At 54.6% G+C, this 14,212-nt stretch overlaps 8 protein-coding genes across 8 annotated transcripts; 4 read left to right on the top strand and 4 right to left on the bottom strand.

The window, feature by feature from the left end:
• Positions 1 to 619: 619 nt before the first annotated feature.
• On the bottom strand, positions 620 to 931 carry LDX57_001153 (uncharacterized protein; the record flags this gene model as incomplete). Its single annotated transcript, XM_046082796.1, has 1 exon — positions 620 to 931. One exon carries the CDS (start codon positions 929 to 931, stop codon positions 620 to 622), a length of 312 nt encoding a protein of 103 aa, XP_045938753.1.
• A 687-nt stretch (positions 932 to 1,618) lies between these two features.
• ltpA (tyrosine protein phosphatase LTP1) lies at positions 1,619 to 2,303 on the top strand (the record flags this gene model as incomplete). Its single annotated transcript, XM_046082795.1, has 2 exons — positions 1,619 to 1,682; positions 1,747 to 2,303. 2 exons carry the CDS (start codon positions 1,619 to 1,621, stop codon positions 2,301 to 2,303), a joined length of 621 nt encoding a protein of 206 aa, XP_045938752.1.
• A 258-nt stretch (positions 2,304 to 2,561) lies between these two features.
• Positions 2,562 to 3,335, bottom strand: COQ7 (demethoxyubiquinone hydroxylase family protein; the record flags this gene model as incomplete). The annotated part of the gene is made up of 1 exon (XM_046082794.1): positions 2,562 to 3,335. One exon carries the CDS (start codon positions 3,333 to 3,335, stop codon positions 2,562 to 2,564), a length of 774 nt encoding a protein of 257 aa, XP_045938751.1.
• Positions 3,336 to 3,942: 607 nt separating this feature from the next.
• On the top strand, positions 3,943 to 4,170 carry RTF1_2 (RNA polymerase-associated protein rtf1; the record flags this gene model as incomplete). The annotated part of the gene is made up of 1 exon (XM_046082793.1): positions 3,943 to 4,170. One exon carries the CDS (start codon positions 3,943 to 3,945, stop codon positions 4,168 to 4,170), a length of 228 nt encoding a protein of 75 aa, XP_045938750.1.
• Positions 4,171 to 4,311: 141 nt separating this feature from the next.
• RTF1_1 (RNA polymerase-associated protein) lies at positions 4,312 to 6,018 on the top strand (the record flags this gene model as incomplete). Its single annotated transcript, XM_046082792.1, has 3 exons — positions 4,312 to 5,026; positions 5,095 to 5,234; positions 5,287 to 6,018. 3 exons carry the CDS (start codon positions 4,312 to 4,314, stop codon positions 6,016 to 6,018), a joined length of 1,587 nt encoding a protein of 528 aa, XP_045938749.1.
• Positions 6,019 to 6,702: 684 nt separating this feature from the next.
• Positions 6,703 to 10,579, top strand: LDX57_001148 (uncharacterized protein; the record flags this gene model as incomplete). The annotated part of the gene is made up of 2 exons (XM_046082791.1): positions 6,703 to 9,476; positions 9,529 to 10,579. The coding sequence occupies 2 exons, from the start codon at positions 6,703 to 6,705 to the stop codon at positions 10,577 to 10,579; spliced, it is 3,825 nt and encodes a 1,274-aa protein (XP_045938748.1).
• Positions 10,580 to 10,716: 137 nt separating this feature from the next.
• Positions 10,717 to 12,282, bottom strand: LDX57_001147 (putative monooxygenase; the record flags this gene model as incomplete). The annotated part of the gene is made up of 3 exons (XM_046082790.1): positions 10,717 to 11,837; positions 11,927 to 12,127; positions 12,237 to 12,282. The coding sequence occupies 3 exons, from the start codon at positions 12,280 to 12,282 to the stop codon at positions 10,717 to 10,719; spliced, it is 1,368 nt and encodes a 455-aa protein (XP_045938747.1).
• A 569-nt stretch (positions 12,283 to 12,851) lies between these two features.
• On the bottom strand, positions 12,852 to 13,970 carry LDX57_001146 (uncharacterized protein; the record flags this gene model as incomplete). The annotated part of the gene is made up of 1 exon (XM_046082789.1): positions 12,852 to 13,970. One exon carries the CDS (start codon positions 13,968 to 13,970, stop codon positions 12,852 to 12,854), a length of 1,119 nt encoding a protein of 372 aa, XP_045938746.1.
• Between the last annotated feature and the right edge of the window lie 242 nt (positions 13,971 to 14,212).

Raw genomic sequence — 14,212 nt, 5'->3', positions numbered from 1 at the left:
ATAGGCAGACAGGGAGAAAGGGGAGAAAAGGAAGCGAGATGGAAATTAAGATTGAGATTGACCTCAAAATGAGGGAGGATTAATATCCGCTCGCAGGGGAGAAATGGAGTGAGAGGGAAAAGTGAAAATAAAGAAAAAGCAAAGACCTCCGGTCTAATATTTTGGATGGAGCTCGTTTTTGGGGGAGAAAGAGAAAGCAGTGGCGCCTGGGACTACAAAGTAACCATGGACAAGAACACGAAAAACGAGCGGCAGTGTAGTGGCTTCGTTGACCAAGGAACCGGGGAGAGGAGGGGGACGATCAGATACGGTGGATATTGGATTCCCGATAGATTAAAGATTAAGAGAGATTAATTATGACGCCCTTAAGAGGCTACAGGAAGAGAAAGGGCCAAAGTGGAGGAAGAAAAGGTGGTCACGTCGTCGTCATGTGGCCGCATAACAAACAACGGACCCACTTGATTCTGGTTGCTCGCTGTGCTCCTTCGCCTTGCACACCTTCTTTCTCCCTGTTCTACCGAGAGAGAAGTACTCTTTCACTGCATTCACAGAGAATGATCATGTCTCAACAATGGCAGATACCCCAGAATCTGCCCGGTGACCACGGTGGAAGACAAATTCACAAATTCTCCTGAAACAAAGCCGTGCCAAACCCACCCGTGGTTAGAGTTGCGTTGCTCCATGGACCGTCGCAGTCTCCACCGGCCATCACTGGGCCAACAGCGGCTGTCCGTCCCTGTTCACTGCCACAGACTTTGTGGCGGTTCCCTGGGTTGGGGAGAAGGGTTTGCAGTGACATTCTTTTTATATCTTTGCCGGTAGCCTGATGATGACTGAGAATAAATTCGGCTACATACACCGTACTCCGTAGGGAAAATTGAAGTAAGTCAATTGCAGAAATTGCGCTGCCTTCGCTGACAGCCAACGTCATAGTTCTATTTTAAGACTATCCCTGTACGGGGCAACTGTACGATGTACGACGCTCATTTGAACCTTCCTCGGTGCCTTGCAGGGTTTCTGGGCGGTGCTTTTCTTACTATTCAAATAGTCTGACCGGTCTGACATTAAACATTTTCGCTGGGACAGTCGTCCAATGTATACAACTTCGAATATATATATGGCGTGTCAATGAAGTATGCAGGCGGCAAGGCATAGACAGCTGCACGTGATGACGAACGAATAGTATCTGAAAACTCACACCAGTCGATGTTGACCTACTAGTGGGACAGCCTTGACAACATGACCCCAAGGATAACTGTGTGCACCCGCATTCTCGCTGAATACTTCTGGCCCGTCAGCGCGATGTACGGTGTAGGAGGATGACTGATCGCAATGAGTATTACTCAGATGGACCCCAAACCTCAACAATTGCGGATAGCTAGACAAAAGTCCCATACCAACGGAGTATTCTATGGATCAACAGTATACCGTAAGGGCAAAGAAGGATAAATGGTGGCGACTGGCTACGATTCGAAGCCCTCTGTCCTACCGAGGGCCAGGGAGCCCCGCACGGACCCCATCGCTATCGATAAAGATTCTGCGACGAAACCCCGCCAAATCGTTTGTCACCCTCTCTCCGTTGCTTGGATCCTTGAGCTCTTCTGCGCAATCATTCAATATGACGAACTCAACTTCCTCCAGCCCCAAGGTCAATGTCCTCTTCGTCTGCCTGGGGAACATCTGTAAGTCTTCGCGCTCCTCTTCGCCATTTCACCCCACCGAACACCTTAGATTGACCAGGTACAGGTCGGTCCCCCATGGCCGAAGGTGTCTTCCGGAACGTGGCCTCCTCGCACCCCTTAATCAACGAGATCGACTCCGCCGGCACGGGCGCATACCATGTTCTCGAGCCCCCCGACTCGCGCACCATGTCCACCCTGCGCAAGCACGGAATTACCGATTACCAGCACGCCGCCCGCAAGGTGACCAAGGAGGACTTCCTGAACTTCGACTACCTGCTGGCCATGGACAAATACAACCTCCGCGACCTCCTGGATACCCGCGAGTCTGTGATCGCGTCGATGAACAAGTCCGGTGGTGCGGCGTCGCGGGGCAGCAAGGGCACTCGGGGAGCGACCGCCGCGGCGCTTGCGGCGAGCGGGGAAGCCGGCGCCAAGGTGGCAGAAGTGCGCCTGTTTGGAGACTTCGGCGCTGGCGGCGTCTTGCATGATCGCGTGGGTGGGGGAGAGGTGGTGCAGGATCCGTACTATGGTGGGGTGAACGGGTTCGAGGAGGTGTATCGGCAGGTGGTGCGCTTCTCGAAGGGGTTCGTGGAGTATTTGGAGAAGGAGGCTCAGAATTAGTTGCGTGGCGGATGCATGAACATCCAGCTGATTTTAGATTATACCCTGTGGTTTGATAGATTATGATAGACCGAGGTTAGGGATCCGAAAAGGAACCCGACCAATCCATTGTTTTGCCAAATATATGGAATGATTGATGAGATATAATACATTTGAATTGACATGATATGGAGTCGTACTGTACAATAGCAGCATAACGCAAAAGCCGTTCTAGATTCCAAGCCAGCGAACGACGAGACCTAGCCACTCACGTCGCGATCATACCTTCTCGCTGATCTTGATCGCTGCCCGACAGCCTAACCGAATGATATTGACCAATGGGTCGTACGGTTGCGCCTCTTTGGCGTCGTTTTCCACAGCATGGTCCAAATGCTCCAATTCCTCATCCCGGATCCGTCGGAATGTAGCCAGCATTTCCTTCAGCTCGTCGTCTAGCTCCTCGCCTCGTTTCTCGGCCTCCTCCTGCCACGACAGGATCTCCCGCACCTGTTCGTTGTAATGCGAGCCAATTTCCGTCTCCACCGCTTCCGTGCAGGCCATGGCTGCTTCTCGCCCCATGACGCCCGTCGACCAGCCGAGGAAGGTGGCCGCCTTTTCCCAGAGAGGGTACATTGCCGTTGGTCGGACGCGATGTTTGGCGATGAGACTGTTGAAGGTGGACAGGTGGCCGGCCTCTTGGTCGTACATGTGTTTCATCAAGGGTCGCAGATGGGGGTGAGACCGCACCACCTGTGGCGTTTGCGCGGTGTAGATTAGGGTGGCGGCGAGTTCGCCGGCTTGGTTGACTCGGAGGGCGCTGTTCATGAATTCGCGTTGGCGCTGGCTGAGAACGTATTTCGGCTTGGGCGAGCCGGATTGAGGGTCACGCGTGCCATCTTGACCGGCCACTACGGTCTGTTTTGGAGCTGTTGAGGTGTATTGGCGAGAGTTGTGTCTTAAGGCTGAGGGCGCAAGGAAATCCAGTAACACGGGCGATGACCGGTGCAGAGAAGATGTGGGTGGAGCTCGTCGGAGCGCCATGAGAGATGCCATGTTGAGTCAACGAGGATTATAACTGCTAGGCTATTGTCCTGCAGCGCAATCGGCCAAAAAGACAAGAGAATGGACCAGAGAAGTATATAAGAAGAGCATGAATGACGGAAGCTCTCACGAACATTCCGAGGTGGTCCAATCCGCTGGACGGCACCCGCAGACGCGCGCTTAACGGCCGCGAGGCTTGGCACGCCATCCCTGGACTGGACGTCATGGCGGATGAAGACGAATCAATCGCTTCTTTTCACTTTCGAATTCAACTCATCACCTCCTGTCCGCCACCCGACCTGCCCTCTCCCTCTGTCCATTTATACACCATTTCCTCTATACTGCGCCGGGAATCCCCAACTGAGGGACCTGTTCAAGTCCTTTGTCCAACTATATACGAACATCTTGCGATTTGAAAAATTAGAATAATACGAAACAGAGTTCTTGCCGGCGAGGACACTTTGCCTTTTCGACGGCGCATTGTGAGAGTTTCCAGGGAGGAAAGGTGTTATCAGCCCTTTTTAGCGGATTCTTTCTGAGTCGCTGGTGCCCTTGCGCCTGTTTGACTAGCTACGTTTGCGGTACCTGATATATAAGACATCCCTTTGAGCAATTCACTATGGCCGACGACCTGGATGCCGAGCTGCTCGCGCTGGCGGGTGATGATGCCTCCGATGAGGAGGCGTCTCCTCCCCCCAACCAGAAGGTGACCTCACCTTCACCTTCATCCTCCCCACGATCTCCAGCCACCTCCTCCACCATGGGCCGCAAAGGAACCGCCAAACCCGTTCGACGGGGCCGGAAATCAAGGAAGGACGACGAGGAAGATGGCGAATTGTACGTTTGATGATGGCGATTCTCCCCAGACTTCCCTATCCTTCACTTCTGTCGCATCCAACTCCAACGGACCAATGAGCGCTCAACTGACATACTTTCGCTGGACGATAGATCTGGGGACGAGTCCCACCATTCTCTTGACTCTGCTTCCATGTCTGAGTCCGACTCAGGTTCTGACTCTGAAGGATCCGATCACGGCGCTGAAGATGACGGCCCTATTTTCGCATACGACAAGCTTTACCACTCGTCCAAAGACAAAGAGGAGATCATGGCCATGCCGGAAATCCAGCGCGAGCAGATTCTCTCGGAAAGAGCGCAGCAGGTCGACCGCCACAACCAAGACCTTGCTCTCCGCCGACTCCTTGCCTCCCGCGAACGCGAAGAAGCCCGCCAGGCGAAGAAGAACAAGCGCAAGGCCAGTGCCGCCAACCTGGAGGATGGCAATCGCAAGAGCTCCCGTCAAAAGACAACCCTTGGTGGTCGTAAGGTGGGCGAGACTTCCGATGCCATCCAAGCCTACAAGCGACAGCGTGAGCAGAAGGGTAAGCGCGATGAGCTTCGTCGTCGCGAACCCGCAGTCAAAGACCAAAAGGCTCGTTCGAGGGACGAGCAGATCTCGGATGACGATGCGGAAGGCGAGAGCGAAGTCGAATGGGCCGATCGCGATCGGTCCCCGTCGCCTCCCAAAGACGATCCACCTGCCGATCTTCGTGACCTGAACCGGGCTCGCGTGGGTCGCACCAACTTTGCTCAGGTTTGCTTCTACCCTGGCTTTGACGACGCTATCTCGGGCTGCTTTGTCCGTGTCAACATCGGGCCGAATCGCGATACCGGTCTCAACGAGTACCGGCTCTGTGCGATCAAGAGTATGTACAGCGCAGTTCCGTTTGCGTTTACATTGGTTTCTTTGACCACATTGTCTGACTGTCTGCAGGGTTCAACGAAGGTCGCCCCTATGCCATGGAGGGCACGAACGGTCGGACTTTCATCACCAACCAGTATGCCGTCGTGTCACACGGTAAATCTGAGCGCGAGTTTCCGTTCATCGCTTGCTCTGATTCTACGATTACCGAGGTAAGCCATGTAAGCACTGGGAGTCAATTTCTTCGCTGATCGCTCTCTCTAGGCGGAGTTCAATCGATACCGTCAAACCCTAGTCGTTGAAGACTCCAAAATGCCGACGAAGTCGATGCTTGACGACAAGGTGGCTGCCATCAACCGTCTGCTGAATCACAAGTTTACCCCTGAGGAATTGAACGAGAAATTGCGCAAGCAGGGTTCCCTGGACCGCAAGAGCCAAACTTTCAAGCGCTTGGAGAACGAGAGACTCCTCAATCTTGCTAAAGCCGCTGGAGACGACGCCGAAGTTGAGCGTCTCCAGGCAGAGCGTGCCGGTTTCGCCACTCCCAAACTTGCGTTCACGAACAACAATGCCAAACCTCAGGTCAAGCAGCAGTCGGAGCACGAGCGTCTGCTGGAACTGAACCTGCGTAACCAGAAGCTCAATTATGAGAATGTCCGTCGTGCGCAACTCGAGGAGCGCAAGGCCAGTCGCATAGCGGCGGCGGCAGTGGCTCGTGGAGAGGCTACCGCCAATCCTTTCTTGCGTGTCCGTACCCAGGCCAGAACTCACTACGATGTGAGCAACGGCAGCCCAGCTTCTGGCGATGCCAGCAGAGACGTCACCCCGGCCACTGGCTCCGAGGCAGCCTCGAAATCCAACACTCCGAGCAAGCCTGCTACTCCGTCTAGCTCACAAAAGAAGTCCACTCCGGGTGGCATTGCGAAGATTCGCCATCGGAACATGGACGACGAGAACATTGCTGCCCTGGATCTAGATATAGATGTTGAGATCTAGATTTCGGCTTGTTGCTTCCATGCCGTGCTGCACTTTTGCTTTACAATTCTTGTTTTTTTTTTTTTTTTCGCTTATGTTCTTCCGCAAAAGAGAGACTCCTCCGGAGTATTTCCCACGCAGCTTATGTGGTTGGATTACCATCAACGTTTCGCAGGGGCCGGGACGGTTCTTAAGATCTTTCTCGTCGCATCCATTCGACGGAAGCACGTACCAGCACTTCCATACAGCGTTGATTCTTCTTGTATCTTGACATAGGGTGGCGTTTGATCGGCGTTCAGTTTCCCGGGATGAATGAGGCCTGTACTATTGAACCAGTGAACAACTGACGAAACGCCTATTTGCATTTTTCCAGTTCCCATAGATTTATGAATAGAGAGTAACTGATCAGTTTTCCATTGTAAGGCGTAAACAAAGAACACATCCTACAGTGTCGGCGATAAGACGTGGCAGACCGCTTTATCCCCGCTAGTCACGTGTGATAGCGACGCGCCAACACGCGCCGCGTCTTGACGGGACGGCGGGAGATTCTCCGCCCTTGATTGCTTTCTACTTTCTACCCCGGGGCTGGAGGACTGCACACCACTTTTCTGTATCCTGTTACTTTCAATTGAAGAGTGATGTGATCTCTTCTTAATTAGCCATTCCATCCCATTTGCAGAAGTACCCTAAATATACCCTTTCATAATGTCCTCCCCTTCAACTCCCCAATCGGCGCGCTCCGCGTCGCGAACAGCCGACTCGCCTGCCATGCTCACCCCGGGACAAAAGATCAAGGCCATGATGGCCCAATTTGACAGCGACTCAGACTCCGATAATAACACGACAAATTCGAAGCCTCAAACCACGAAATCCAGCATCTTCAACCGCCCACAATTCGCGACGCGATCGGACCAGGAGAATGACGATGAAGATGATGACGAAGATGAAGATGACGATATCATCATGCCCAAAGGCCGCATGGCTGCTCGGATGCAGGCTGAGAACCAGAACACCGAAGCTGACGCGTCGACGGAATCTGTCTCTGCGATGGAACGGGTGTCGAAGAGCCTGAGGAAGGAGAAAGAACGCGAAGACGACGCGGCGGGGTCCTCGGATGATGATCTTCCTACGGCCGGTCCGAGGAGGAGGCTTGCGAATGCGAAGATAAATGAGGATCAGATGGACGAGGACGAAGCTCGTACGCCGGAGCGAGAACGGTCGTTCTCGCCGCTTTTCGTGTCACCTGGTTCGGAGAGAAATGGTCGGCAGGGCGACGATGGATCGGAGGCGTCGGAGAATGAGCGACCGCAGCCGAAGAGGAACGCACGATTTGAAGCCCTCATTGCGCAGAAACGTGCGGAGCGAGAAGAGAAGGAGAAGCAAGAGAGACAGAAGAAGAAGGAAAGGGCTGAAGCGGCGAAGCTTGCTGCCGCAGATGAAGAGGATGAGGATGATGATATGGAAATGGACCTGACGGGAAAGTCTTCGCGCGCGGCTCGCCCCTCTCGAAAAGCCAGCCGGAAAGCGCTGGAGGATATGAACCGCGAAACGCAACGAATGAGTAGGAATCTGCAACTAGCGCACCAGGCGACGACCTCGAAGAAAATCTCCAAGGAGAGCTTCTTTGCTCGATTCAATTTCATGCAGCCCGAGCAGCCGAAGGCACCTTCGGCAGATAACTCGTCTAGTATGGCTGGTTCACAGAATTCCTCGGATGCAGAGGCTCAGAAGAATCGGGAAACCCCTCAAACGTCCCCTGTCGTGGGTCCTTCCGACAAGCTCGTGGCTCAAGATGCCTCAACTGATGCTGTACGCGAGGAGACACAGTTCCCTTCTCTTGAGAAAATGGTAGGACAAGCGCAGCAGCAACCCGAACAGCCCGTGGTAGGCCGAGTGGAGGAGCATACTACCAACACAGCTCCGCAGACCGTGGATGTCAAAGGAAAGAAGAAACTCATGGCTGCGCCCTCCGTTCATGTTCGCCTTTCTCGACAAGCTGTGGCGCAGAATCAGATGGATGATTCAGACAGTGACTTGGAGGTTGTCACTTCTCCTGCGAAATCTCGCCGTCTCGCCGCTTTTGAGAACGTCCCCTCCAGAAAGATGCAAGAATCGTCTGCTCTGCTGAAACTCAAAGCTTTGGCTCATCTCACATCGCCGACTCGCAAAACCACGATGAATAATGCCGAACTGTCTGCAACATTGATTTACCAGGCCAAAAAGCAGGCTGCCAAGGAGCGACAGGAGAAAGTCGAGGAACTCCGAGCGAAAGGTGTGATCATCGAAACAGCGGCTGAGCGTGCCGCCATGGAAGATGAACTCGAGAACCTGGTTGAAAAGGCACGCAAGGAAGCAGAAGACATTGCCAAGCAGGAGAGGTCCGCATCAAAGACAGGAAACGGTGATATGGATGATGATGAGGAGGAGGACGAGGAGGATGAGGACTACGACGGCTCAGAAGATGAGGTGGATGACAATGGGGAGGAGGACGAGGAGGAGCACGAGGACGGCGAAAAGGGTCCCAACTTGTTTGACTCTGAAGCCGGTGAGGAGGAGGACTCGGAAGACGAACAGAGTGAAATCATGTCGACCGGGGAACCCGAGACGATTACTCAACGGCGGAAACGACCTACCCGGGTTATTGAAGATGACGACGAGGAAGAAGAGCAGGCCCCAACGACGCCCACCAAGCCAATCAATGCGACACCATTGTCTATAGAACGACCCCAGATCCCTGGTCTGCCTTCCAACGACATGACGATGAGTCTCACCCAAGCCTTTGCAGGCACATTGGGTGGAAGTCAGCAAGATAGCCAACCGCCCTCGCCCACGATCCCTCATTCTCTGCCTGATCCTGCCCAGAGGGGTGGAGAATGGCAACAGTCCGACTCGCAGATGATTGTGAAGGATAGCCAAGAACCACAAGCCGAGACGACCGATTTCCTGACCCGATACACTCCCTCTGACGCTCGGGTATCAGAGTCTCCTGCGCCGCGGGCCATGTCACAATTTTCTTCCATTCCCGACCCGACGCAGGATGAAGGTTTTGTCCTCTCACCTTTCGATCCCTCAAAGAGATTTATGGGCACTCCAACGTCGACTGTGGAAACCGTTCTCGTCGACCGGAACCAATCCCTAAGCAACTCCCCTGTTCCCATCCGGAAAATGAAAAACCTTCGACGTGGCCGAACCGAACTCTCTGCTATCGAAGAGCAGGAGGAAAGTGGGTTCGAAGTCGATGCCAGCGCCTTCAACGTCATGAAGAAAGCAGCGAAGAAACCTAATGTTGCGTTCGATAGGAAGAAGAGCAAAGCCAAGGACGTCGTGGAGGAGGCAGCCGAAGAATCCGAAGACGAGTACGCCGGACTGGGAGGTGCTAGTGACGAGGAGGATGAGGAGGAGAATGCGTATGATCGGCAGATGATCAACGACAACAGCGGCGAAACGGTTGACGAAAAGCAGCTGGCAGCTCTTAACGCGTATGTATCAATTCGCCCTTTTCCCCGTACTTTCCAAACTAACAAATCGCAGTCAACACCAGAGAACTACGGACGAGAAGCAAGTAGCCAAACTCATGAGAGATATTACGACCGGTGCTCTCCGTCGACGGAAAGGACCCGATGACGAGTTTGACCTTGACGATTCTGACGACGAACTCTTGGCCCGCCGACGACAAAAGCAACGCGAGTTTGCCCGCATGCGGAATGCCCTCATGGCGGACGGAAAGGTCGGCGAGCTCGCCGAGAACCCTAAGAAAGCGGCTTTCTTCCGCGCCATCGAGGATCATGATTCGGACGATGATGTTTTGGATTTCTTGGACGAGGAAGAAGCCCCCGGATCTCAGGATCATTCATCGTCGCAGGAGGCCAGTGCCGGCGCACAACAAGACACGACCGATGCCGGCAACAAGAGAAAACGACCTCTTGAGCCTAGCACCGAGGAGACCTACAACAGACCTCCTCCTAACCTTCGCCGCAAACCAGCCAGTGCGATGTCCAAGAAACCTGCCTCACTTGCGGAGATCCGGGAGACCCTGTCCTTCCTGACCGAGCGACCCGAATACGACTCGTTCCAAGAAGATGCGTCTATGGAGGATGAGCAAGCACACGAAGAAGAAGCTGAGAGCGCTCCGACTGAGGAACAATCACCGGAAGAATTTGCTCCGCGCGTGCACCCTCGCCGTACGAAGGGAGCGGTGGTGGATCGTCTTGCACTCCTCCGGCAAGCGTCGTCGAACTCGGCTACGTCGGCGTCCACACGAGTTGCTTTCCATGCGGGCTCCGGGGCGCAGGGACCCAGCATCGGATTCCGACCTCCCCCCATGCTCCGCAAGGCCACCACCGGCTCGTCATCGTCCGGTTCGTCCAAGTCCGACTCGCGACGGATGTCGGCCCCTGGGGCTGGCGGCGGGTCGATGGCCAAGAAGGGAGCAGTCAACTATTACACAGCTGCTCGTGAGAGGGAGCGTGAGAGGGAATTGCGCACTCAGAGCCGCGCCGGCGGTTCCAACATCACGAAATTGCTCAACAAGCATTCCGGCAACCGACTGGGTGCATTGGGAGGTACGGGACAATGGGATTAAGGTCAGGATTAGAGATTGCCGGTCAATCTTTCGGGTTTGGACATACATGTGGGCGTCATGGTTTAATGAATAGGTAGCTTGATCTAATCAAAGAGTTTTCACGAACAATATACTATACCATCCCAACTATACAAGAATCATAGCGACGCCTTCTCGAAATACTCCCCAAATCTCTCCTCCGCCTCCTTCATGCAATCAAACCCATAAATCTCCTTGTGCACATCCGCATCCGCCCACTTATCCGGCACGGGTCCCCGTCCCTGCCTAAGCGCCGCAAACTGCTTATCCCGCTCTTCCTTCGCCGCTCCATCGCCCAAATGCAACGCCCTCCCCGACGCCGCCGCCATATCCACCAACGCGTACGCCCTCTCCTTCCTCACCATCTCATACGCCTTCAGCGCGCGATGTACCGCCCCCGCACTCGTCTCGGGCAACCGACTCAACACCACCGCCAGCACCGCGCCATCCTCAATCGCCTGCGCCGCGCCCTGCGCTAGATGCGGCAACGTCGGATGACACGCATCGCCAACCAGGGCCACAGAACCGTCCACCCATGTTGGCAACCGATCATGACATCTGAGCTTCCACTCACAGACCTCGCCTTCACCCACATACTGCAACATGCGCTGCACCAGGGGACAAAAATCCCCAAACACCTTCATCATGGCCCCCTTCGATCCTTTCGTCGTGTAGGTCGCGTTGGTCGCCGCCGCGAAGTTCGTATCCGGCTGCGTGGTCGACAGGTTGTAGATCGTGTTATTGCTGACCGGGTACGCGATGATGTGGCGTTTCTCGCCGATCCAGCGCACGACTTTGTTGCTTTCCAAGAGCGCCAGGATGTCGGCGTCTTCGGGCCGGAGCTGGTCTTTGTGGATCATGATGCGGTAGGCGGCTTGGTTTGTGTCTTGCACGCCGATGGTCGAGAGGATGTCCAGATGGGAGAGCATGGCTTCGCGCGTGCGGGACTTGATTCCGTCCGCGCCGATTAGGATGTCCGTGGTTATGAGCGTGGAGGGGAGGGAGGGGTCTCGTGGAGTGGCTGTGAATGAGGGTTGTGAGGAAGCAGAAGAGGAGGAGGGGAAGGTGATGGCCGATGCTGTTGTTGCGAAGTGGAATGTGATTTGGTCGGGGTGGCGCAGACAGCCTTGGTAGAGGCCGTTGGCGAGAGAGGCCCGGTGTCCGACCATGTGCGGATAGGCGTAGGTCTGAGCGATGTGATGGAGGTCGACATGTGCGAGTTCGGTGTTGGTAGAGCCGACTGGTATACCTATTAGCAACAACGTCCTACAATCCCATGTATATATGTATCAAAACGGTTAAGAGAGAATAGAACAGAGATATACGAACCTCTCACGCTCGTCTCCTTAATATCCACCGCCTCAGCCGCGATCCCATCCCAGACGCCGAGACGATCCAACACGCGCGCCATATTCGGTGCGAGTTGGATGCCCGCGCCCACGAAGCCTAGATCCGAGGCGGATTCGTACACGTCGATGTGTTTGAAACCTTGGCGCGCGAGGGCTAGAGCGGTGGTAAGACCGCCCATTCCTATAATATTTCATGGATACTATTAGCAATTGTTTCAGAGGTTTATACGATGTATGTATGGTGGAACTGAGGTTGTATAGAGGCGAGAGAGGGAAGAGAGGAGACGAACCGGCGCCCAAGATGGCGATTTTGAGATCTTGTGGTGACTTTGACATGTTGTTCTTCGATAATTCTTTCTTGATTTCTTTCTCGATTGTATGAGAACTGTACACAGGGAAGGATTGAATGGTGATGCGTCTGATTGAGACGTCCATTGATTTATGTAGAAGGCCGAATGTCCCTCGGAGATACGCGGGATAAGATCTTTGCCGGTTCCCACGAAACCTCCCCACGTCCCACACTCGAACCAGCGGGGGAGACGGGAGAGTATTGATCGCCACCCAGGAAAAGGTTAGCGAGCAATAAAATGAATATAAACCACAAGACAGCATGAAGTCGTATTCTACGATAGCCGATCTCCCCACATCGGCAGTTTTCCTCCCCGTGGGGCAAATTCGGCCTATCTTCTGCACGGACTTAAGAGAGAATGAAAGATTGGTGGTATATTCATAGAAATTAGGGAATTATAAAGAAGTATTAACCATGTGCAGCACAATGCAATCTTGCCATCCATCCATCTTCATCTCCATGCCACTGACATTTCAGGGTCGTGTGGAAGAAATCATTCTGGAGAGAATTAGTATTACCACTCCATCGAGATGAAACCACAAGGGAAAAATGCTTACTATAGGTTTTCGCCCAACACCTTCACGACCTTGCCGACAGGCTCGCCAACTTCGGGCAAAAGAGCGGACACAAGGGCGGCGATAGGGTCAGACAGCTCGATGAGGAGAACGCCGCCGTCATATCCGACAATGGTAAGCAGGCACTCGACGACCGGACCCAAGTCATGGATAAGCTCGCCGACCTCCCCGGCAGCCTCGATAACTTGACCGACGGGCTCGCCGATGACCTCTAGACCGAGACCATTGAAGATTTCCGCGACGGGACCGCTCAGCTCGACGAGGAGGATCTCAGTGTCGATGCCGACGATCTGGAGCAGGCAGTTGACGACGGGAGCGATGTCCTCAAGGAGGCCATCCTCTTTGACGGGCTCGCCGCGCTTGAGGTGCTCGCCAACGGTGCCGACGACCTGGCCGACGGGCCCGGCGATGGACTTGAGCCCCAGACCGGAAAGCAGGCCGCTGACGGGGTCCTCGAGCTCGATCAGCAGATAACCGGTGTCCTGGCCGAGCACGACAAGGAGGCATTCGATGGGGTCGCCGAGGTCAGCGACGAGCTCGCCGATGCTGGAGGCCTCCTTGATGATCGAACCGACGGGCTTGCCAAGGACACCGAGGCCAAGACCGGTGAGAAGACCCTCAACGCCGGGGCTGAGTTTGATCAGGAGTTCCTCGGTGTGCAGACCGACGACGTGCAGCAACTTGTTGGTAGGGTGGCCGAGATCCTGAATGAGATGACCGGTGCCGCGGCAGCCATCCTTATCGCAGCCCTCCTTGGGATTTTCGGGCTTGGGCTCGGGGGCGGGTTCAGGAGCGGGCTGGGGAGCGGGAGCAGGTTGTTCGGGGACAGGCTCAGGAGCGGGAGCGGGTTCCGGGGCGGGTTCTGGGGCGGGCTCGGGGGCAGGAGCAGGCTGCTCAGGAACAGGTTCAGGGACAGGCTGTGGAGCAGGAGCAGGAGCAGGCTCGGGCTCGGGCTCAGGATGAGAGGGCTCGTGTGGCACCTCGATATCCTTTCCGCAGTCACATTTGTGGTGCTCTAAGCCGCGCTGGTGGATAGGGCTAACAGGAGTGGCAGCGGCGCATGCGGCCCAGGCGATGAAGGCCAACTTAGAGAGCTTCATGATGAAAAGTAATTATAAAATCGGGGCACGTATACTGAAAGAATGACGAAAAGGCAGTGGCCGGAACAAAACGAACGACGGCGCCCCAAAAGAAGGAAGGCAGAAAAGAAGAGAACGATGAAAGGAGATGCTGTAATGAGTGAAGGATCGATTTGACAAGGGAATGGGAGTTTCTGGCTGATATTTATACATGTTAACGACATTGATTCCCCTTCCCCCCAGCTCGTCCTTCGTATACACGC

This window comes from Aspergillus melleus (genome assembly GCF_016097325.1).
Source record: "Aspergillus melleus strain CBS 546.65 chromosome Unknown contig1, whole genome shotgun sequence".
In the NCBI taxonomy this organism is placed as follows: domain Eukaryota; kingdom Fungi; phylum Ascomycota; class Eurotiomycetes; order Eurotiales; family Aspergillaceae; genus Aspergillus; species Aspergillus melleus.
This window is presented reverse-complemented; position numbering and strand designations above follow the sequence as displayed.